Raw genomic sequence first — 25,768 nt, 5'->3', positions numbered from 1 at the left:
CATACATACATCATTTTTTATAATAGCTTTATTGATATATATCACATACTATAAAATTCACCCTTTTAAAGCATACAATTCAGTGGTCTTTAGTATGTTCACAAAACTGTACAACAATGTAATTTCAGAACATATTCATCACCTTAAAAACAGGTACCCTTTTAAAAAGCAAAGACGCTACCCAAAAGACTACCTTTCCAATTCATTGGGTCGCACAGAGTCGGACACGACTGAAGCGACTTAGCAGCAGCAGCGTGCACACCAGCCTCAGGCCTCCACCAAATGCTGGGAGGCTGTAATGTCCAACATTAAACTAATGAAGAGTTAAAGCTTCTGGGGCTGTGGAAGGAAAGAGAGTGAACAAAAGCATGGTTCTTTAGGCAAGGAGGAGAGCAGTGCACAGACATGGCTATCAGGAAGACAACCAGAAGTGTTTCTTAATGTTTCCAGGTGTGTTTATCATGGGTTAAAGCACAAGAATCCATGTAAAATCCTTAACTTCCTATCTGACACACAGTAAACATTAGGTAGTAGCTATTCTTTTAAAAGAAGGCTGAGTGCCCAAGAATTGATGCTTTCGAATTGTGGCGCTGGCAGAAGACTCTTCAGAGTCCTCTGGACAGCAAGATCAAACCAGTCAATCCCAAAGGAAATCAACCCTGAATATTCATTGCAAGAACTGATGCTGAAGCTCCAATACTTTGGCCACCAGATGCAAAGAGCCAACTCACTGGAAAAGACCCTGGTTCCTAGGAAGGACTGAAGACAAAGGAGAGGGGGGCGGCAGAGGATGAGATGGTTGGATGGCATACTCAATGGACCTGAGTTTGAGCAAGCTCAGGGAGATGGTGAAGGACAGAGAGGCCTGGCATGCTGCAGCACATGGGGTTATAGACAGTCGGACACAACTTAGCAACTGAACAATGGAAAGCATAATTCTCCCTATGGGGTTATGTGATTTCTCTTAGATTTTAGTTAATAGGAAAAAGTTTTCTCCTGGTCCCCTTGATGGGACAGAAAGAACTGGGGTTTAACATTTAAATGCAATGTGCCTTTTCCTCAGATAATCTTTAAGTTTGAACCCTTCTCTTTAAAATGTCTCTGTTTTTAGAAATAAGGGGATAAGTTATCAATCAGCAGGTTTTGGAGTCTGATATACAAGTTAATTCATGGCTTTTAAAATTGTTTTACAATACAAATTTTAACATCTTTCAGTTTTTTATTTGGCTGTGCCAGGTCTTAATTGCAGCACAAGCTATCACTGGTACGTGGGATCTTTTTTTTTTTTTTTTCAGTTGTGGCTTGCAAACTCCTAGCTGTGGCATGTAGGATCTACATGTAGGATCCCTGACCAGGGATCAAACCCAGGCCCCCAGCATTGGGAGCGTGGAGTCTTAGCCACTGGATCAGCAGGTGAAGTCCCAACATCTTAAACTGTTTTTAACTGTAAAGTGGTGTTAAGTACATTCACATTGTTGTGCACCATTAACATCATCCTCCTGCAGAACTCTTCATCTTGTAAAATTGAAACTCTATCAAACAGTAAATGCCTAGTCCTCCCTCACCCCAACTCCTGGCAATCACCATTCTACTTTGTCTCCATAAATTTAACTACTCTAAATACCCCATGTAAGTGGGATAATACAGAGTTTGTCCTTTTGTGACTGGCTTATTTCAGTTAGCATAATGTCCTCAAAGTTTGTCCAAGTTGTAGCTTGTGTCAGAATTTGCTTCCTTTCAAAGGCTGAAAAATATCTCATTGCATTTATATACATTGTTTATCCATACATCTGTTGACATACTTAGGTTGCTTCCACCTTTGGCTATTGTGAATAACGCTATGAACATGACCCTTGAACAGATCTCAGACCCTGCTTTCAATACTTTTGAATATATACATGTATGTGAGGTTTCAGGGTCACACGGTAACTCTACTTTTGAGGGGAACTGTCACCCTGTTTTCCAAAGTGGCTACACCATTTTACACTTCCACCAGCAGTTCTAAGTGTTCCAATTTCTCCACAGTGTTCTCAACATTTGCTGTTTTTCTTTTTAAAAAATACATTATGTAATTATTTTGCTGCATGGGTCTTAGTTGTGGCATGCTGGATCTTGGATCTTTGTTGCGGCACCAGGGATCTTTAGTTGCAACATGTGGGATCCAGTTCCCCCACCAGGATCGAACCCACGCTCCCTCTGTTGGGAGTGCAGTTTCAGCCACTGGACCACCACAGAAGTCCCAACATTTATTATTTCCTGATGCTAACAGCCATCCTAACAGGTGTGAAATGGTATTTCTCTTTTTTTGGCCACACTGTGCAGCATTTAGAATCTTAGTTTCCTGACCAGGGACAGAAACCATGCCCCTTCAGTGTAAGCTTGAAGTCTGGACACTGACAGTCTAGGGAGTCCCTCACTGTGGTTTTGATTTGCACTTTCCTAATGACTATGGTGCTGGGACGGATTGGGGGCAGGAGAAGGGGACAACAGAGGATGAGATGGCTGGATGGCATCACCAACTCGATGGACATGAGTTTGAGTAAACTCCGGGAGTTGGTGATGGACAGGGAGGCCTGTGTGCTGCGATTCATGGGGTGGCAAAGAGTCGAACATGACTGAGAGACTGAACTGAATGACTAGGGATGTTGAGCATCTTTTCATGGGGTTATTGGCCATTTGCATATCTTCTTTGGAGCTATGTCTATTCAAGCCTTTTGCCCATTTTAATTTTCTTTTAAATGCTTTTTACTTTTTTGCTATACCATCCATATGGCTTCTGGGATTTTAGTTTCCCGACTAGGGATCAAACCTAGGCCCTGACAATGAAAGCATTGTGTCCTAACCACTGGACTGCCACGGAATTTCCTCAATTGTATCTTTAATCTGACTTTTAAATTAGGAAATATTTTCTGATTGAATAAAATGGCTTGAATATAAAAAACAGGCTTTAGTATCATGTCAGGAGCAGTGACAGCAGGGCTAACAGTACAGAAAGAGAAAATGAAGCTGAAGAGAATGTGAAGACCAGAGAGACAGAAAGGCAAAGGCTTAAGTGTGCAGTTCTTAATGTGTCATAAGTCTTTGTATCCCATTTAATTATTCAGTTAGGTTTTAGTTTTGCCATCTCTTGCCTTTAGTACTGTTTTTTCATTTATTCAAAAATCATGTTCTGACTGTCTACAACCATGGCGCTGCCTGCATTGAAGAGGTTTACATGTTAATAAGAGTAATTTACAGTAAGACAGGTGTTAAAAATTAAGGTAGATGAGGTAAGTGCAACAAGAGAAGATTGTGAAGAGGGAGCCTGGGGAAAGTTTATCGATACTGCGTACCTTCTAGTGTAAGCAGCTTTGCCAACTCTGAGGGGACCCCTAGTCTGTTGGGGGCTTTTGTGGTATTTCTGACCACTTCTCCTGAGCAGGGCATTCTTCTAGGAGTTGAAATTTCTGAAGGGGAAAAGTCATGCCTATTCCAATGGAGGCTGAAACTAAAAAATGACAAAATAGTTTAAAACAATCAGTAATAAAACTCAAACACTTGTCTATGAGGTAACTTCGTAATTCAAGGCTGTGATGGTTTAATTTAGCATAGGTCCTTATCTTCATATTCCCTCCCTCCTCAACCAATTTGACAAATGCTTGGTGTTTCTTAGTCTTTTCCTTTTTTGGCTGCTCAGTGTGGCTCGTAAGGTCTTAGTTCCCTGACCAGGGATTGAACCCATGCCCCCTGCGTTGGAAGCGCAGATTCTTAACCATTGGACCACCAGGGAAGTCCCTCATTTCCTCATTTTAATTCTGGTGTTCCTGTTGAAATAAACTTCAGTATGTGCCCAGCTTTTCAAACTAGCACGCTATGTGGTCTGTGGTGGGTGGAGGAAATCATAAGGCCAACTTCTGTTGGATGCTGACTGTTGTCACTGTTGGGGGATTTCCATAGAGTAACTGGACTAAGGTTACATTTTCAGCTGATTTTCCCAGTGTATCATAGTCTGTAGCACTTCTGGCTCCCAGCACCAGGAGGTAGGCTGTTCTGAAATATTCTGTTAAGTGAGATAATTTTGTATAATATATATAACAATATATTTTACACTGTGGATTTAAAGAGCGTTCATATCCTAAATGTGGAACCTAAAAGGTATGTTTTCTATCAAACATTTTTCAGTAAGATAGTTACTATTGTAATAGAATCACATTATAAAACCCAAGCTTCTTTATATGTGGTGTCACTAGGCCCAAATTACAGCTGTTGAGAAACTTCCAAAGTATTTAGGAATTTTTTATTTCCTCAAAATAAATTTTTGCTATATTCCATTCAATAAGCACCCCACTCACTGCTTTCACTCCTGCAATTAACCAGAAAAAGAAAAGTTTACAATCAATGGTTTCCCCCTAGTGATAAACAGGTAGTACAAAATACCCTCTTTTAACAAATACCATACAGAATTGTACTCAATATGCCTCTGTGTTAAGAATTCTGCCTAGGAATGGCCATAATAACTAAAAGTTACCACTTACTGAAATTACTAAATCAAGTATCAAAAAGAATTCATCACTGCTAAAACATCCAGCATTACACATATTGGGTTGGCCACAAAGTTCACTCAGGGTGTTCCGTAACATCTTCTGAACAAACTTTTTGGCCAGTCCAATGCTTTTTACTCGCTACTGATCATGGATTGTATCATGGAAAGGCAAAATTAGATGAAAGCCATGGAATCCGAGCTACGTCCAAGAGGCTACATATGATTATAGCAAGAAGATATTTGTCCCACATCCATAATCAGGCTTAACACATAGATCTGTAACCAAAGTGATTTCAGGGCGCTTAGAACTATCTGAGATACCTGCTTTGGCTTGAGGCTGACAAGGGAGCGTCTCCCTGGACTGACAGGAAAGGTCTAAGTTGGCATTTCCAAGGATAAGTAGGGTCCTCTTGTCCACTTGGCTACATTCATCCTCTAGTCAGTGAAGAAAGGTCAAGGTGACCGAGGAGCTATCCAAAGACCCGGCTGTCACCCCCTAACCCCTGTAACCATGTATCACAGACGTACTGGAGAGTACCAGCGCCATTGAGATTTTTCTGTCAGTTCTGACTTTCAACAGGGGAATTTTAGTCGCCATGCTGCAGCGCAGCACTGGAAATTAGCTGAATGATTCTGGATGATTTTGTACAGTTTCAAATTTTTAGCCTTAAGAATTTGAGGGCTTTGAAATAATGTAACTAAGCAGAAGCCTGCTAACTTTCAAAACTAGTTGAAAGATAAGACTTTTAATTTGGTACCTTTAATGGACAAAGTTCTTATTATTTATTTTTGGCCACGCTATGCAGATCTTAGTTCCCTGACCAGGGTCCCAATCCAGGTCCCCTGCAGAAGTGCAGAGTTTGAAACACTGGACTACCAGGGAATTCCCAGTAAATTTGTCCTTATGAGTAGGCAAATCCACAAGCTGAGATTTTTTTTTTTTTAGGTTCAGTTTTAGTTCCACTGTATCTCTCTTTGATGAACACTGCCCAAACTTACATTAATATTAATAGGTATACTATATTAGAACACCTGAAAAGTGTAAAGTGACTTTGTAACTATTTTTTCAGATATACAAAAAAAGCAGAATTATAATCTATTTATAAATTAATGACAAAGCCACAAAACCTAATGAAGTTATTTTAACAGGTGCTAATATAAATACTTCTTATCTCCTGTCTACACTCCTGTTCCGATTAACTCTTCTATGAATAGAAAGCTATAACTGACTCTCTTCAAGTCTGTCTGTATCACATAACTGTTGATCAGTTCTGGGCAACCTATTCACAGCTGCCTGTCTTTGCTGAGTGGTCTTCACAAATCTCAGCAGGTTAACAATGGCAGCAGGTGTCACTCCAGGTATACGACTGGCAGCCCCAATCTAGGAATTAAAACCACAAGAGAAACATAAATGAGCTATGTCAGTTATAACCAAATTTATTCTCCTCTTGATAATGATCTGTATGTTACAGTTTATAAAATATTTTCAAAACTTTATCTTAACGTATTGTCAAAGTAACTTTAGAAAGTAGGTAGAAATGTGGTTATAATTAATATCTTCACTTTAAAAACAGGGGAAACTGAGACTCAGAGACATTAAAATGAGTTGTCTAAGATCATGTAACAGATGTTAGAGTACATAACCTTTTCTTTTTGTTAAACTAAACTAACATCACTGGCAGTGTGCTGGTCAGCACCCTATGACTAATCTCAGTAATGTTTCTCTGGTATATTTTTGCACTGAAATGTATGACTTATTCACTCCAAGTGGTATAAAGACCTCGTATCAGTTCAGGTCTGTTTTGCCACCAAATGACTCTGTAGCAAACGTTTGTTAGAGCTTTTGATATTTTAGAATTTTGGTTAAGAGGTGAACTCCGATGACCAGTACAATGCAATTGAACTTTTCTGTGATAATGGAAAATTTCTGTAACTCTGCCAGTGTAAAAATATGGTAACTGTCTAGTATGACAGCCAATAGCCTTTTGTAGTTACTGAGCATCTGAAATGTGGCCAGTATGACTGAGGAGTTGAATTTTTAACTTCATTTCATTTTAATTACTGTAAATGGTTGCACTTGGTTAGCGGCTATCATATTGGGCCGTGCAGCCTATGACTATCTACAAAAATGTAACCCCAAATGAGTAAGACACAGCTATAAAACTTAAGGCCTCTCTGCTGCTTTCCATGATGACTATGACTAAGAATACCATATTAGCTGATGAAATCACTCCTCTTTTAAACAAATCTTTTCAAAAATTTTTGCAGGCCATGGTTTTGTTAAATGCTCCTTTATTTTATGAACCACTGAAAAAAATTAAAAAAAAAACCCAACCCAATGCCCATTAAACTATGATACACCATCAATTTTTAAGCTACAACTCAGAGATGTTAAAAATGTATCTCAGAATCAATAAATACAGCCTACAAGTCTTTAAATATTTGTTATTACAAATTCAATACTGTATGCTGCCAAGTTTTTAACAGACGTGTACAGCGTGGTGTCCATGTACTCATGCAAATGCAAAGCACACAGACACATGCAGGATCATGGGTGGGGCCTCTTTGCTCCTCTACTTCCTCCTACCGGCTCCCAAGGCCACACCATGGAACTCCTTGGAGGGATCCAAGCAGTGATCTGGAAACCACTGACATGTATTCTAGTTTAACCTAAAGTAGTTTAAGTCATGCATATAAACAAGCATGCACATGGTTAGATAATTATAATCAACCCAATTCTTGACTTCAAGATACTTATTTAGACTAAGCTTTTTTATCTCTCATAAAAAATATGATGACACTTGTCATATAAAGTGAATATGCCATATTAAGAAAATAAGAGGTTAAGCTTTTTATGATGAAATAAAACATTAGTTACATGGCCACTACAAATCCAGCTTTTAAAAATTAAAGCATTGGCTCTTTATGATCTGTTCCTATCCACTGCCTCTTTTCTTACCGTCTGTGGGCGACTGAAATGGAGCTTCTCTCGAACTTCATAGGACAAAGATATATCCTTGAGAGTCAAATAATCTAGGTCCTTTGGCAGTTGGAGAGCTTCATCTTGCTGAACTTCCTTTATTTCTTGTTGCTGATGGAACAATGCTGATTCATAAGTGGCTGGTGAACAAAATTAATTATGTTGTAATATTCAGATAACATTAACGACCTACATGTTTCTAGCTTTTTACAATTTACAGAGAGTTTTTGGATACATGATCTCAGTACCATGACAGGTGGGGTAGGTGTTCCCTTTCGCAGAAGAGGAGACTGAGGTTAAAATAAAGAGAGGGACTATCTTGCGTATTAACTACAACATTCAGTCTGGCAGCTTATCCCATGTCCTTATCATTTAAAAAGTCTAGAAAATTTTAAGAAAAAAAAAACTGGTTTCTTTCTCAATGCAAATTTTGGTTGGAACACTTTCTTCAACAGGCTGTAGGTTTGAAGTTGTAAAGATAAGGTGTTTCTTCAAGGAGATGGTTTTCAAATAAAGCTATAATTGTTAAAAGTATATATTCTTGGATGATAACATATAATTTAAATAAATTAACTGAAGTTTTATTCAGAGTGAACTTAGACAATTCAGCAATTATTTTGTAATTAAAGCATTCCATTCTTAGAAAAATAAATTCAAGAGCTGTTTTAAAACCTATATTGAGGTGGTCATTCTGTCCTGTTTAAGAAAAGCAAGGCTTCCCTAGAGGTTTTGGCAGCTTCTGCTTTCATCACTTGACTGGTAGCCAGAAAAATCTCAGCTCTGAGCCTGGCTCTACCAATAAATTACTCTCTGACAATGAACACATCATGATACTTCTGGGCCTTAGCTGCCTTATCTCGAAATGTTACGGGCTGACCCAGAGGAGTTATGATGGTCTTTTTGACAACAAAAGAGAGCTGTGAGGTGCACAGGCCTTGTAGACAGATATACTAGGTTCAAAGCCCAGTTCTGTCACTCCCCAACCATGTGACCCTGGGCAAGTTATGACTATCTGTAAATTAAGACATAATGCTAGTAGTTATCCTTCATATGACACTTTTTAAGTATCAAATGAAATAATACACAAAAATATAACATATTTCTCCAGTGGTCATGTATGGATGTGAGAGTTGGACTATAAAGAAAGCTGAGCACCAAAGAATTGATGCTTTTGAACTGTGGTGTTGGAGAAGACTCTTGAGAGTCCCTTGGACAGCAAGGAGATCCAACCAGTCCATCCTAAAGGAGATCAGTCCTGGGTGTTCACTGGAAGGACTGATGTTGAAGCTGAAACTCCAATACTTTGGCCACCTGATGCAAAGAACTGACTCCTTGGAAAAGACCCTGATGCTGGGAAAGATTGAGCATACAGACATCCTAACTAGAAAATTTTCTACCTTCTATTTTCAGTCTTTCAGCCAGCTCTCTACACTGGGTGTACTTCTTCAAGGGGTCTGGAACAGCCCTGGCCAACAACTCCATGTCAACTTCCTCATACTTCAGAACATCAAGAGCTCTACAAACACAGAAAAGTTTCATTAACACAAGGGTCCATATCATATCAGGCAGATTAAGAACAAAATTCCTTGAAAGTAATACCAAATCTCAGAATAAATAATATCAATAAATTTCTAATTTTCCCCAAGTACACTGAGCAAACACAGCAGCATCTGTGACACAGCCAGACCTCCAGAAGAGCAGCATGTGGTTCTCGGGCTGAATTCTGTCGAAAGCTCTTCTGCATCTATTGAGATTATCATATGGTATTTATCTTTCAATTTGTTGATATGGTGTATCACACTGATTGATTTGTGTATATTGAAGAATCCTTGCATCCTTGGGATAAACCCAACTTGATCATGGTGTATAATCTTTTTAATGTGTTGGTGAGTTCTGTTAGAATTTTTTGAGGATTTTTGCATCTATGTTTATCAGTAATATTGGCTTGTAATTTTCTTTTTTGGTGATGTCTGTGTCTGGTTTTGTTATCTGGGTGATGGTAGCTTCATAGAATGAGTTTGGAAATGTTCCTTCCTCTGCAATTTTTTGAAAGAGAGCATGTGATTCTCAACTCATTTCCTTCATCAAGAGGGTAAGTGGTTGGTAAAGTGGTACTGCAACAATCCATTTGTCCTCCAGAGCTTCCCTATTAGGACAGAATATCCTCTGAAAACAAGGGTGTGATTGAACTCCCTAAGAATTTACATCTAAGTCACGTTAAGCCCACGTCCTGTGAATGCATCATCCTTCTACACGCAGGCTCAGGACCAACTAAAGGAGATCTGCTTGTTCCAAGACTGGAAAATACCCTGCAGTTTCCTCCTCATTTTGCTTGGTTCTCACAAGGTCTCACTGATCTGTACACTTTCCCTATACTACACTTACTGCCTTAATTTTATTTTTATTTACTTTGCCCTTTCCCTCTTTTATTTTTTTATTTTTTGCAGCAGAGTCTGGCAAATCTTTATTTTTTTACCGTAGCTTTTATATTCTAAGTTAGTACATTTTTAAGGGGAAGATAGTTTAATATTACATCAGCTTGTCCTACACGAAACCAGGGTGTTTCCCTCTTTTTTTTTTTTTTTTTGTTTCCCTCTTTTAATAGATCACTTTTTTGATCAACTTTGTCCACCCAAAATCAATTAAACCAATTAATTTATCAAGTCAAAAGAAAGTCAAATCTGCCCATCCCAGGGTCCCAAGTCCTTTCAGGCCTCCCAGATGTGGTTTTTTTAACAGCTCATTCTATCACCACAGTCATGCGTCACACTCTCTGCAGAGGCCTGTCTCATCTCAGACAGTCTAGGAAAGGCCAGACACCTCTTCCCACAAGCAGCTGTCAACTTTGTTGTGCTCCACAAGATGAATTACGTCAATCAGTTTCAGAAGTCTCATCAGATAAGCTATTGAAACCAAACAATGAAACCAAATAACCCTAAACTCCAAAAGAAAAGGGGTTGTCCTTTCAGAAATTATAGATTAAGACTTCCCTGGTGGCTCAATGGTTAGGAATCGCCTGCCAATGCAGGGAACACAGGTTCCACCCCTGGTCTGGGGAGACCCCACATGCTATGGGGCAACGAGGCCTGTGTGCCAGAACTACAGAGCTCACTCGCCTTGGAACTGGTGCTCTGCGACATGAAAAGCCACCACGAGAAGCCCATGCTCTGCAACTTGAGAGCAGCCCACACCAGTCGCAACTAGAGAAAGCTTGCATGTAGCAATGAAGACCCAGGGTGGCCAAAAATAAAAAATTATAGAACATACAGGAACACACCTCCTAATGACTAACCAATAAAAGACCTACCTTAGGAATCTTACAGGATGGTGACCTCAAAGAAAAGCCTATGACCATTTAACTTTTAAAAAGGTTTTAGGGTTCCCTGGTGGTCCAGTGGTTAAGAATCTGCCTGCCAATGCAGGGGACTTGGGTTTGATCCCTGGTCTGGGAAGATCCCAGATGCCGTGGGGCAACAGCCCATGCGCCACGACGACTGACCCAGCACTCTGGAGCCTACCAGCTGCAACTACTGAAGCCTGTGCTCCACGACAGGAGAAGCAGCGAGGAGCCCCGGCCCCGCAGTGAAGAGCAGCTCCCACTTGCTGCAACTAAAGAAAGCCCATGGGCAACAGTGAAAACCCAGAGCAGCCAAAAATAAATACATCTTTTAAAAGGCTTTTAAACAATTTGTTTAGAAGGCTTGGAGCTGTTTGCAGGTCCAAACTTCAAGACCAGCTTTGAATGAAGCCTAAGCCTCAGAGTACAGAGGGCTGCCACAGAAGGACAAGTTAGCACACTTCTGCAGAACGCAAGAGACAGTTTCTGCGCTACCTCACACATCAGCGCATTTCCCTATGGTCCTGAAAGGAAGTGTGTGCACACACGCTCTGTGGATCTCTTTTGTCAAAATGGGAGCTCAAAGTCCAGTTCCGTTTCTCAGTGCCTGGCACACAGCTTGCTATGTGTGCGGGAGATACGACACATGTCCTTGGACCAATTTTCTATCTTTCCAGCTTCATATATCTAAGATCAAGTGAGTTCTTTCAGGGAGGCTCAACACTAGACTATAAATATTCTGCCAAAATCAAACAGGAGGATGAGGCCCCTGTTTCCTTCTGAAAGGAAAGACACCTGAATTAACAAGAAAAGCATTTGGTCAAATTTCTTGTTTTTAAAAAAAAGTTACCTTAACAAAATGGTTACTTTTGGGATTAGGTAAAAATATAAAGCTGACAGCCCCCTCCTTTTTCATATTTTTATTCATCAATTAGCATCCTAAACTGTGTTGAAAACAATGACTTCCCTTGCTCTCACTATGACCTCAATCCACATTAGTCACATTGAATACAAATTCTTATTATATAGAATCTAACAGTGCAATATTGACCTAAAAGAAACATAATGCTACAAATTCTTCTGCAAAGTTTGAAATAATAATAAACCCTCTTAAATTTAAACAAATAGCTGGACAACAGAGTGAAATATAAAACTACGCTTATACTACTACCATCTCCCAGTACCACTTAACTGGTAAAAAAATAAATCTGCTACCCTTATCTGTGAACCAAGCTGTCTTTCCTGTGAATGAGACCCCCTGGTTTGGGTGACAACCATGCAGATTCTTTATTACTTATTGTTGCTAAGTCACTTCAGTCATGTCTGACTCTTTACTACCCTATGGACTGTAGCCCACCAGGCTCCTCTGTCCATGGGATTCTCCAGGCAAAAATACTGGAGTGGGTTGCCATGTCCTTCTCCAGGGGATCTTTCTGACCTAGGGAACGAACCCACATCTCTTATGTCTCCTGCATTGGCAGCTGAGTTCTTTACCACTAGCGCCACCTGGGAAGCTCATTATTTACTGTTACCATAATTAAAAGCTGCTTACTCTCTTCTAACAGTGGTGCCAGTGCTTTGGGAAATTCCCATGAAAACGAAAATCTGGGAACACAAATTGTAAACAAGAAACACTGTGATTAGATGAAAGCCAAAGACATGCTAGTCTGGCTGTTAGTTAAGGAGAGAGCACTCAGAGAGATCGGGGGTGACAGAAAGTGGCATTGAAATGAATATACCATTAAGTCTTCCTCACAAGCAAAACGGGGACTGAGAAAAAGGAGAAAGCTATAAACAAAAAACAGACTGGAGACACAGCAGCAAGACCAAGTCAGTGTGTGCTTCTAAGATACAATGATTGTAGATTTATACCTTCTAAATCTCCCCGCCGCCCCCCTCCCCACCCATTAGCTTACATTTCTTAAACGGGAAAAATCAGTGGTGACTGATGCAAAATTTGAATTACATGAGGTTTTCAGAAATGTATCTCTGAATCAAAAAAGCTCTCTATAATGTCCTTTAGACTTAGAGTCCATACAACCAGAATGGTAAAAACAAGGACAAAAAAACTCCTAAAATGTAGCAAGGGACTCTTCAAGAATTGGTAACACTGCTTAATCAGAGTTTCCCTGCTATGGCTCTCAGGCAAGATGAGACCATTCCAAATGTTCAATGCTTAAAAAAGAAATCAGATTATGCTATTTCTTGGTTTATGCCCTCTAAATCTTAGGAAAGGCAGAACTCAATGGGAGCCCCAGAGAAATACAATAAAAAACAATTTAGAATCATATATATTGTCATTCTTGAGTAAGGAGATAAGTTATGTCTAAAGAATTTTGAAAAGAAGCAAACATAACCACTGCATCCGTTTAAAACGTGTACATAGGAATCTATAGGTAATATCTCTCTGAGACGACTCCATTCTTCTATAAAAAAGAAAGTTGACAGAAAAAACACATACCTGAGAGGCAGACTTTTACCACTACTTATAGAAGACTCTGGAATTAAGGTTTTCCACTTAGTACTTAAAAACTCAATGGATTTTAGCATAGAAATGCCTTCTTCTAAAGAAGACCTCATCCAAGAAGCTCTCTCATATCGTTGTTGGGACACACAACCAGCTTCCTTATACCCTAGAAGGGGGAGGGGGAGATTATAATGAAAGAGGTCTTAAAAGCAGAGAATGTCTGGTTGCAGGACTCAGTGTAAGAGTTACCTCGGAACGTGAGCCTGCTGTCAGCGTTATCAGGACGCAGTGACAATCGGAACTCAGCTCGGCTGGTAAACATGCGGTATGGTTCGTTGGTGCCCAGCGTGGTGAGGTCATCAATCAAGACTCCTATGTAACCTTCTGTTCGGCTAACGACAAAAGGAGGCTTGTGTCTGACCCGAAGACTTGCATTGATTCCAGCTATCACGCCCTACAAGAGGACTGAAATGTTTAAAAGGCCATTATGAACTGAACAAAGAGCTATCCTATTCAGATACTACCTGGAAAAAATGGTTCAGGCAGTAAGGAAGCAGGCCGGCCCAAAAGGGACACAACAGACAGAAAATATGGTTCATATTCACAAACAGAATATGGATAATGTACCACTTTAGAATGCTATAACTCACTGTTTTCAAAAATAATATTCTTGATAAACCAGGTGGCTAATCTTTAAAAAAAAAATCCACTTGTAAGACTTTTTTAGCCTTTTCCCACTTACAAGTAAAAATAACATAACTTTCTGTTTAAAAAGGAGTAATAACAGGGTAATTTTCAATAAAGTTAGGTTAGGTTAAAAGAACTAAATTTTCTTTTTTTAAATTTCAGAAGCAATACAAAAATCTAATCAAAATATGCAACCGGATCTAGGAGCTCAGAAAAGAGTAACAAAGACACAGTGTTTTAAAAATCCTGTTGTACACAGAAGCCACCCCCATCTGTCCTGAAATAGAAGTCAGTTTTCTATTATAGCTATGAGTTGTATCTAAGCTCTACATAGCAATCACGACAGATGTCAGGAGGAACACCAGCTAAACAGTCCTTTTCTGTTTACAGTAACATTTGAAACACTTCTTACTTGAGCTGCAGCCTCCTCGTAACCAGTAGTGCCGTTTATCTGTCCAGCAAAGAAGAGCCGCTGTACCAAATGAGTCTCGAGAGAGGGAGAGATCTGCCGGGGGTCCATGTAATCATACTGAACACCGTAGCCTGGCCAAAGAACAGATGGTACAAAATAAGCAAAAACAGCACTGGGTTTGCCTCAAGGCAGAGATGCAAAGATTATCATTAAAAGCTCTTCAAATGTGAAGACTATTTTATTAATAAACGTGCAGATGCTGGGTTTTGTCTCCTTGGGCTCTAAGCACCATGACTAGCTTCAATCTCTCCAGTGTCTGCTAAGCAACGCTGAGCTCAGACCAAAGGGCAGCTGGCATTCTCTTTACCTGGCTGAACCATTTTCGCGTTCTCCAAGCCTCTGATGCAGGTGATCATCTTCTCCTGTAATTCAGCTGGCAGTGTCACAGATAACCCCTGGGGGTAGATGAGGTCGGAATCCATTCCTTCAGGTTCCAACCAAACCTGATGCACACGGTTTGGAAAACGCAAGACCTTTGATTCAATGGAGGGACAGTATCTAGAATAGGACATTGGAATTTAAAAATTTAATGAAACAAATAAAAGAGGATTATAGTAATCCTTACTGTAATTAAGCACAGGTATTTTGTCCTTACCGGGGTCCTCTTGTAGTTTCCTTAACGTGACAGTTAAGGTGAAGGTTCTCAAGGACAATCTCATCCACTCGAGGGTTAGTGTGAGTCAAGTAACATGGCAGCTGATCTTCTGGCTAAAACACAGGAACTCATCACAACACTGTTTTGCTTCTCTATTAGTTTGCCTCTAATTCAAATAAATTCCACACATGATACAAACTTACTTGTATAAATACCAAATCTATGCATAATGCCAAATACTAATGGTGAAGTATGCTTGTTAAAACAACCCAAAAGACGAACCTAAATTTACAGAAGCCTCCAGATCAACGGTTTACAGGAAATACTGATGATGCAGAACATGTTTAAGGCACCAGAGCAGTGAAATCAGACAAATCTACAAATCTAGAATGTAGGAAATACCAGAAAAGAAATGACTCAGTTTCTTCCACATATAGGTGTAAAAGAGGCTCCCCTGGAAGCTCAGCTGGTAAAGAATCCACCTGCAATGCAGAAGACCCTGGTTCGATTCCTGGGTCGGGAGAATCTCCTGGAGGGCATGGCAAACCCACTCCAGTATTCTTGCCAGGAGAAGCCCCATGGACAGAGGAGTCTGGCGGGCTACAGTCCACAGGGTTGCAAAGAGTCAGACACAACTGAGCGACTAAGCCTAGCACAGCACAGCACACAGATATAAAAAAGAGGGGAACTATTATAAGATACATAATGTATGAACCTCCTTTGGTTCTTGGTTCAAATAAAACAACTCTAAAATACTAGGAATGCACCTGCAACACTGTAGTTCAACTATACTTCAATTATATATATATACACACACATATATTTAATACTGCTGAAACTCCAATACTTTGCCCACCTCATGCGAAGAGTTGACTCACTGGAAAATACCCTGATGCTGGGAGTGATTGGGGGCAGGAGGAGAAGAGGATGACAAAGGATGAGATGGCTGGATGGTATCACCGACTTGATGGACATGAGTTTGAGTGAATTCCGGGAGTTGGTGAAGGACAGGGAGGCCTGGCATGCTGCGATTCATGGGGTCGCAAAGAGTCGGACACGACTGAGCGACTGAACTGAACTGAACTGACTGATATTTAATACTAGGGAAAACTGAGCATTGAGTATCAGATGATATTAAGAAATTATGTTTTGCTATGTGCGATAATAGTATTATGGTTGATTTTTACAAGATCCTTATTTGTTGAAGACATGTACCAAGGTATTTCTGGATGAAATGATGTCTGAGACTTACTTTAAAACTCATTAAGACAAAGTGTTGAGGAAAGATAAGAATGTCAAAAGAGGGAATTCCCTGATGGTTTAGTGGTTAGGACTCCACACTTCCACTGTAGGAGGCATGGATTCAATCCCTGATCGGGGAACAAAGTTCCCACAAGCTGTGCAGCATGGTCAAATAAATAAATAAATAGCCACTCATCAGGGTAACACTCACTAGAAATCAGGAGCGTCAACTACTAGCCCGTAATTCTAAACACACAAAATATAGCTTGCTTTTTTTTAAATTCTAAGGATAGGTAAAAGTAGCCTATATCTTCAAAAGTATCAGTACTATTAAGACTGAGGAACTATTCCAGATTAAAAAGAAATGACAATTAAATGCAATATATGATCCTAGGTTGGAAAAAGAACGTTGGGACAAAGAAATGTATTGGGGTGGTCAGAAAAATCTGACTATGAATTTTATTATCGATAACAGCACTGTGTCAATGTTAAATTCCCCAAATTTCATCATTGCATTGAGGTTATATGAGGATGTTTTTGGGCTTAGCTGAGATGCAGACTGAGGTATTTAGAGGTAAAGGGTCATGATCTCTGCAACTTACTCTTAAGTGTATGTTACTGTTCTATACGTTAAATATATATATCTACGTCTCTGTATGTGGAGAGGGCAAGTAACAGTCCTACAACTTTTCTGAAATTATTTCAAAAAGTTTAAATAGGTAAAGTTATCAAGGCAATGAAATTTAAGAATTTATGGGGAACGGGGAGGGAGGTGGAGGGAGAGTCAGGATGGGGAACACATGTATACCCCTGGCTGATTCATGTGAATGTATGGCAGAAACCACCACAATATTGTAAAGTAATTAGCCTCCAATTAAAAAAAAAAAAAAGAAAGAAAAAGAATTTATGAGGAAGTACCCAAGTAGCCAAATCAGCTAATCCTTTTAAAGAACACATTTTTGTGCCCCAATTAATAGTGGTAAAAAATGAATACCAAAAAAAAAAAGTCTATATTCCCTATTTAAAACCAGATTTTCATAAATTATCTCACCTTAATCCACACTGTCCGATTGATAAAGCTGAACGGTATGGATGGATTATCTGGCGTCTGCTTGTTTAGAATGCTGAAATTAACCGATTCTTTGGCAATTCGGGGCGGAGTCCCAGTCTTCAACCTCCCCACCACAAACCCCAACTTCTCCAGAGTCTGAGCCAACCCTATGGAAGGCTGATCCCCGAAGCGTCCTGCTGGGTGCGTCTCCAGTCCGATTGCAATCACGCCTCGCAGAAACGTCCCAGTAGTCAGAACCACACTCTCTGCATACACTGTACTTCTATCCGCTAAAGGTCAGGAGAGAGAACAAAACTCATGTTCTAACTGTTACCATGGATCAAATTAGAATGTTACTCTTTTGCAGGAGAATTACAGAAAAATTTGTCTTTAGAAACTTGAAAAAGATCTTTTAAATCAGTAAGAAGGCTGTATGTCATCAATCTGAAGAATCCAAGAAAGCTGAGATGGAGAGCATGATGCATTATCACAGATACACATGTTCCTAAAGTCTAGTCAGCACTGAATAGCTGGTCTCAGTTAATTTTTTAAATTAATTAAATTTAGACTTCTGGTTAAATTTAACAGATCCCACCTCACATGATTTCTTCTCCTTCTTAAAATTCCAAAAGAAAATAAAGGGGCAAAATAGATATGAAACCACGAGAACCACAAGAATGGGAAAGAACTTGTCAAAAGATGAAAAATTTCAAATATTTTTGAAAGATAGAAAGTGGTTGGGGGGATGGATAAATTAGGAATTTGGGATTAACATAAACACACCACAATAAATAAAATAGTCAACAAGGACCTACTGTATAACACAAGGAACTCTACATAATATTCTATAATAACCTACAGTGGAAAAGACACTGAAAAAATAATGGAGATATACATTATATGTGTTTAGCTGAATCGCTTTACTGAACACCTGAAACTAACACAATACTGTAAATCAACCATACTCTAACATAAAATAAAAATTTTTTAAAAGTGGTTGGAAGAGTGATAACTGATTGAGCAGAGGGGAGAAAGCTATAACTCAAGAACCTGAAGAGAACATACAGACGACAATGAAGTAATCTGCCCTGCAGAGGCTCAGAAACTGGAGGACTGAATGTGAGAAATGTAGGAGTGTAGCTGGGGGCTGAAGATGAGAGAAAGAGTTGAAACCCACATATGGATGGGTCCAACCTATAGATGGATCTACCATACAAGAAAATGCAGGTCTTTGGGTAACAGGGAGTTACTGTTAATGGGTACAGTATTTCAACTAAATTTCAAAAGTTCTAGAAATGGAGAGTGCTGACAGCTGCACAACACTGTGGGGGTGCTTAATGGTGTGGAACTGTATACTTAAAAATGGCTACAACGGCAGACTTTATGCTGTATACATTTTACTACAATAAAAAACCGAGTATTAATAAGCTTTAATGGAAAAGACTGAAAAAGAATATATATGTATCACTTCACTGTGCATCTGAAACACTGTAAATCAATTACACTTCAGTAAAAAAAGTTAATTAAAAATTATATTGTTGGGCCCATAAAATATAGACAGGGTCCAAGAAATAGCATTTGAAGATACTAATTTAAGTAACAAGTAAAAATAATTCAAAAAGGATCAAGGGCTACCCTAATAAAACCAATATAATCATCAAGTCTGGAGAGGAAAGGAGGCAGAGAGAAAGGGAAATGAAAATAAAAGTAGTAACTGTTCAACATAGGGAAGTCAGGAAACATTGACAGAAGAAAGGGAAGATTAAGTATATTATACAAAATCATAGTTACTAAGGTAATTTCAGAATAAAAGCCATGAACTTATAAGAAAGAAACAGCTCCCAAAAAGCAAAGCAAATACAAATTAAGTGGTTAAAAAAAAAGTATAGCAGAGTGTGTACAATATGTTACTACTACGTGTGGGGGTAGAACACATATACCTATGTGTGAAGTCCAAGTGTAAAATCACAGACAGAAAGACCACACCAGAGCCTAGGAATGCTCCTGAGGAAGGAAACTGGCTGCCTGGAGCACAAGATGAGAGAGAGACCACCTTTTCACTCTGCCTTCTTTCACCCCCTTTGAACTGTTGATGATGCAAAAGGAACATTTAAGTTTTTAAATACCTGGGTTGAGTTCTTGACTGTGATATTTTCTAGCTGTAGGACTCGGGGAAACTACTTGAACTTTATGAAAGTTGGCTTTCTAATCTATAAAAAAGATATGCCCACATCATAAATTACTTATAGAGAATTTTAAAAATTCAGGTGGAATATAGAGCAATTGAAAATTTCTTCAGACCCCTGGCTTTAATTGCCTGTGGTAAACAGCAATTTATTTTTTCTTAAAAAAATTGTTTTAGGCATTAGCTGGCTGCAGCTACCATGTTTTTTTATTATTAAGGTTGCAATTATTTATTAAGTAATTCATAATTATTTATTAAATATTTTATTATAATCTATTAAACCCTTACTATATGCCAACCTCAACCTCAAGTCACATTTTCTCATTTCGTGAAATACACACTACTCTCCCAATTTTGTAGATGAACAAACTGAAACCCAAAGCTGAGTCTGAACACAAGTCTAATTCCAAAGCACCTTTTCCAGTCAATGTATTTTCTTTTTAACTCTGATTCCACCAAATTCCTCACAGTAAAGTTTGAGCAATATCATTCTGCTTTTCTTCATTTTGTTTTTCCTTTTAATTAGAGGATAACTACTTTACAACGCTGTGTTGGTTTCTGCCATAGAACAGCTACACGAATCAGCCACGTCCCCTCCCTTTGAACCTTCCCTCCGACTCCCCACCGACCCCACCCCTCTAGGCTGTCACAGAGCACTGGGCTGAGCTTCCTGTGTGATACACCAACTCCCCACTTGCCGTCTATTTTACACATGGTTATGTATATGTTTTAATGCTACTCTCTCCATCTGTCTCACCCTCTTCTTCCCCCACTGTGTCCACAAGTCTGTTCTCTATGTCTGTGCCTCTATTGCTGCCCTGCAAATAGGCCCATCAGTATCAGTTTTCTATATTCCATATGTATGTGTTAATATATGGTATTTGTTTTTTCTCTTTCTGACTTTACTCTGTATAACAGGCTCTAGGTTCATCCATCTCACTAGAACTCACTCAAATTCGTTCCTTTTATGGCTGAGTAATATTCCATTGTGTATATGTACCACAACTTCTTTCTCCATTCATCTATCGATGGACATCTAGGGTGCTTCCGTGTCCTGGCTATTGTAAATAGTGCTGCAATGAACATTGGGGTTCATGTGTCTTTTTGAATTATGACGTTTTCTCAGAGTATATGCCCAGTAGCAGGACTGCTGCATAGTATGGCTACCACAGTATTTGATTATTGTTTTTACTTGTAACACCAGATATATTCAATGCCTATGTGGGTTGTAAATTATAGGTGATACATTTATGTCACGATAGAACTCTCAATATAAGTAATTCCTTACCCAACTGACACTCTTTCTTGACTAATAACTCTAATTTTCCTTGGGTGAAATATACTAATTAAGAATATTTATCTTCTCACACCAACTTGAGGCCATAGAAGGTCATCAGGATGCAGTTTTTGCCAATGGACTTCAAGAAGACGCTGGGCTAGACTTCTATTAATAGGAAAGTGGAAATCCTATTTAAAAGGAAATGCAGCAAGTTTGCTCTGTCTTTATTTGGTTTTTACCCTTTCCCTCTTTTTCGTTTTCTTTCTGATATGATAATGGATACCTGGATGTGTGACTTTGGTCTTATGAACACTGGAATGATAGCCAAAGGTGATAGAGCAGGAAAATGGAAGGGGCAAGGGTGTCTGGTGACATGGCTAGGGCTTTCATAACAATGTGGGTTGTCTACCCATGTCCTTCTTATTGTGTAAGACAAATACGCTCATTTTTTTCTTAAGTAAAAAAAAAAAACAAAAACCAACAACACTTTACCATGTATATGTATATCCCATTCTAAAAAATAAACCTATAATAAAATTTAAACAGAAAATTAGTTAATATCTGTATTTTAAATGATGAAGTTTTTATGGCTGATTTGAGTTGCTGTGCGGCAGAAACCAACACAACATTGTAAAGCAATTCTCCTCCAATTAAAAAAATAAAAGGATAAATTTCCCCAGTGCAGCCCCTCTACCACTTTGTGCCTAGAAGGCTAACAGTCCAGTCCTCTGGCAGAAGACTGATTTTTCTCCTGAGGACTAATAGACATCGATGTTTGGGAATTCCCCAACAAAAAGGCCATTTCAATCCCTCATCATTAGACTGTACAGAGTCAGTCAAACCATAAAATAACTGTGCACACACAAATCTTCCAATTAGTGTTTGCAGTGAAGGCTAAAAAGGCTGAAGTGGTTAAGTCTTTAAGGGGAGAAAACAGAGATAAACTGCTTTTCCATTCAAACTTAAATTCTATTTAATTTCTGTAAAAAACATGTGCATGTGCAATTTTATTTTAAAAATTAATATATAACTCAAATAAATACATAATAATCTTGTAAAACAGAAATTTAAAATGTCTCAAGTCAGAACTAAGAAAAATAAAAATTGCCACAGAAATACCAAGAGGAAAATACACAATTATGCAGGCTATAGAGTCCCAAAATAAGATGGTACAGAATGTGAGCTTCATGGTGAAAATGAAATGAGGAATAGGATTTTTTCTAAACATTTTCCCTCATACTTGAACAGAAAACACAATTTCCTAGAATAAGCAAACATCTCCAGAAGCTACTCAGAATAAACTTTTCACATGGAGTTTGATACTGTCATCATCTATAAGCAATACATACCCAAAACAACGCCACTGACACGGTATTTCCCAGTGTGCTCGGGCTCCGGTTCTGTAAGAATGAGATCTTCCACAGCTCCCTCCTGAACAGTAAGCAGCGGTGTATTGAGGATCTCTTTCTATCAAAAGAGAATGCAAGTTGAAAAGAACAGTTAAATAATCACTACAATCCTTCCTGTTTTGTGCCCTGTTCTTACCTGCATATTCTGCTTATAAAGCTTCCTATCAATTTGAGCTCTCAGACCCCAAACAGCTGGTCCCTTGCGCCGGTTTAATACTTTGTAATGTATACCAGACTGGTCACAGATTCGAGAACACAGGCCATCCAAGGCATCGACTTCCCTCATTAAATGCCCCTTTCCAATGCCGCCAAAGGAAGGATTACAGGACATCTGACCTAAAGAGAACAGACATAAACAAAATAAATACATGAGCATCTTCCACATAGTGCATGTTGATAGGGAAATGTTTGTACTAATGACTAGAATCATGTGATTAAAAATAAAACACTTGAAGCAAACACTAAAACTGCTGAAGTCCCAATGGGACGCAAGAATTATTCAGGGCATCTTGGAAGACAAACCATTGCTGGAAGTTTCTTTTCAATCTTTCTCTTGTACCTATTTGTAGCACTTCATTATGCTGCCTTTTCCTTCACAATGTGATTTTGAAAACCTTATCTCATGAAACCTTCCTAAATCAAGCATAATTTACGAAATTTCTTCGTACTGGTTCACAGTTACAATCAATTAATGTCTTCCATAAAGGCCAACTGCTGATCCTCTGTGGCCAGCATCAAGGCCTCCAAAAGTTTTCATGGTCTCCAGAGGGAGGCTGAATAGTGCGGTCATTATGAGCATGGTTAGAAGCAAGGCAGAATTCTGGTTCAGTTCCTATACTTACCACTTATAAGCGCTACGTGATCTTGCCAAGTTGTCTAATAGTCTGTATCTCAGTGTCCCTACTGTAAAAACACGGATGACAGCTGCGTAGATTATTTTCCTCCTTCCTTTGATATAGAATCGCTATTTATTTAGGTAAACACTCTTCCCTATGAGGCTTTGTGTTTGGGGAGTGTGATCTAAACTTAATTTAGGGGTAAATCTTTACTGATCTAAAGTAATCCTGTTCCTATTTGCCAGTGAGTGGTTTAGCGTTAAAAGACTTTTCTCTTTCGTCATGAATGGCAAACAATAGTTTGTCAAAAAGCACTATTTCCGAGGTTATTAATAAAATAAAACATTTTCTACCTCTGACTTTATTATGGCAGATGACACGACTGAATTGATACAGGACAATTCCTGCATTCTGTATTCCTTTGGAATTTTAACCTTCTAAGTCAAAGCTCTCTTTCTGAGAACAAGCAGAAATACTTCATACTCCACTACATCAAAGTACCTTTAAAAAATGAGACTTTGATTTTAAGATAGAACTGTAATTCATTAAGCTCATTTATAAGAGTTATTAAATATCTCTGAAATCCATTTATTTAAAAAGAAAACTTAGGACACACTGTATTGGTATAAAAATATAAATACAGGTTTTGATGGGAATTCCTTTATCCCTGACAAAACTACACCACTTATACTATTATCTGATCATCTTAGTTCAATAATATATCTTTTTGTTCATTCAACTTCTAAAATTATTATTATTGAAATGCAGTACCTGGTTTTTACTTGGGTAATCACATAGTCTCTCTCCAAAAGAATCGCTGTTAACAGAAGTATGTATTTCTCCACAGTTATAAACGGAATGGTTATTTCTAAACAGTATTTCAGTACATAAAGTGAAGTTAACATTTCAATTACTGATGACTCGTAAGCAAAATGCACGAGGAAAGACATAGGCATGCATAATTTACAAGATAGTGTCCTAGCTGGCATCTATGATGATGCCAGAGAGGGGTCTTGCTTTAAATTATGGCCGTCCAAACACTGCTTGTGAAGTGCCAAAAAGCACAGTCGGGTCCTAGCCATAAAACTGGGGAATAAACATTCAGTATGAATATAAAATACAATAGCCTCGTTCTTCAAAAGGGTTTCACAAAATCTTCAGAAAAACACAAAGGATGTTTAATAAACGAGTACTAATAACGTTGATTCACTTTTTAACCGAGGCAACAAGATGGTAAAGACCAAATGGCAACATTGAAATAAAGTATCAGCAGTATTTTTAAGAGTTTGCTCTTTTCTCAAGGCATCTCTCCCCCATCCCTCCTCCAACTAATTACTTCTGTCAACAGCAGCACAATTCGTGGTCCACAGAATAGCCGAGTCCAGAGTTCTGGCCCGGTACCGCCGCACACATCAGGCTAAAACAACGTTCCGCAGGATTCTCACCAGACTTACGGAGGAAAAGGCACTGGGAGGGGGAGAAGGACCCTGGCAGCGTGCGTCTCTCGGCAAGCCTCACACCGCGCCACTCACCGATGGTGTCCACTCGGTGCGTCAGCAGCAGAGTCCGGGAGCCGCACCGAGCTGCTGCGGCGGCGGCTTCGGTCCCTGCGTGTCCTCCGCCGATGACCACCACGTCGAAGTGCGGGGTCCAGGGCGCCGCGCTGTCACCGCCAAACCGGACCGGCGTAAGGTGCTGTTTGGTGAGGGAAGCCGCGACCCGGCGGCCACAGCCTCGGATACAGAACATTGCTGGAGAAAGGCAGCGTCTGTAACTCGGATCCTGACACTAGCGAGGGGAAAACACTTTGGAGAGAAAGCCTTCAAGGAGCAGCCATCTTGTTATGATGTCACAGCGTCACGTCTACGTCCAGCGTCGCCGCTGATTGGCAGTTTGGCGCGACTTTCCTGGCGAAGCGTGTTGGAGTGTGTGCACGTGGATTGGTGCGTGTGTACCTCGTTTCTTGCCTGGCGGAGGCTGTTGGATTACCTATGGTTGGAGAAGGGGACGACAGAGGATGAGATGGCTGGATGGCATCACCGACTCAATGGACATGGGTTTGGGTGGACTCCGGGAGTTGGTGATGGACAGGAAGGCCTGGCGTGCTGCGGTTTTGGGGTCGCAGAGTCGGACACGACTGAGCGACTGAACTGAACTGAATCTCGTTTCTTGCCTGGCGGAGGCTGTTGGATTACCTTTGGTTCTGGATTTGGGGCGGGGACTTCTATTCAGTCATCTTTTGTCCTTTTCAGCGAATTGCTGCCCTAATCACCAAGTGACTGCCTATAAACAATAATTTAGGTCCCTTTGCTTTGTATGAGTCTTTGAAATTTCTAGTGCAGCCATCACCTTGCCTTCTGTTTATGAAGATTAGAGTCTGAATAGATTCCAGAGACATTCAAATGTATTTGTAGATGAAATGTTCATGATGGCTAGTTAGAAGAACTGAAGAGTTGAAGGTTAAATGCCCAGCCTTTTGGAACTGATATTTTTAAAACCTCTATGTGGTCAGGTACATCCCCTGCTCATGCCCTAGTCAGCCAGTGTCTACCTCACCTACACCCTACTCACATGACTGACCTTCCTACATACTGTTGCCCCAGGCCCTAGCTTGTGACCGCTGAACGAAGGGCTTCTGAGGGGGTCATGTCCCAGTTACTTCACCATGTAACTGCTAACCTCCCCCTTCCACTGGGAGGGAATTCT

The 25,768-nt window shown here is 39.6% G+C and overlaps 1 protein-coding gene across 1 annotated transcript; it reads right to left on the bottom strand.

Annotated features, from left to right (window-relative positions):
- On the bottom strand, window positions 1-24,901 carry MTO1 (mitochondrial tRNA translation optimization 1). Its single transcript, XM_065911346.1, has 12 exons — window positions 24,595-24,901; window positions 22,363-22,562; window positions 22,167-22,284; window positions 17,354-17,643; window positions 15,061-15,173; window positions 14,773-14,963; window positions 14,406-14,536; window positions 13,556-13,760; window positions 13,301-13,472; window positions 8,900-9,018; window positions 7,482-7,642; window positions 1-5,903 (listed from the first exon to the last, which is right to left on the bottom strand). The coding sequence occupies exons 1-12, from the start codon at window positions 24,809-24,811 to the stop codon at window positions 5,742-5,744; spliced, it is 2,079 nt and encodes a 692-aa protein (XP_065767418.1). The 5' UTR covers window positions 24,812-24,901; the 3' UTR covers window positions 1-5,741.
- Between the last annotated feature and the right edge of the window lie 867 nt (window positions 24,902-25,768).

This window comes from Muntiacus reevesi, chromosome 19 (assembly GCF_963930625.1).
Source record: "Muntiacus reevesi chromosome 19, mMunRee1.1, whole genome shotgun sequence".
Lineage (NCBI taxonomy): Eukaryota > Metazoa > Chordata > Mammalia > Artiodactyla > Cervidae > Muntiacus > Muntiacus reevesi.
This window is presented reverse-complemented; position numbering and strand designations above follow the sequence as displayed.

Bases quoted from the DNA above. Each gene is read 5' to 3' on its own strand.
- MTO1 (XM_065911346.1), bottom strand. From the start codon at position 24,811: ATGTTCTGTATCCGAGGCTGTGGCCGCCGGGTCGCGGCTTCCCTCACC. The intron at 7,643-8,899 runs GTAGAAAATTTT...TTTGTTCACCAG, and splicing joins TGAAAGACTGAAAATAGAAG to CCACTTATGAATCAGCATTG. The intron at 5,904-7,481 runs GTAAGAAAAGAG...TTTAATTCCTAG, and splicing joins ATTTCAGTCGCCCACAGACG to ATTGGGGCTGCCAGTCGTAT.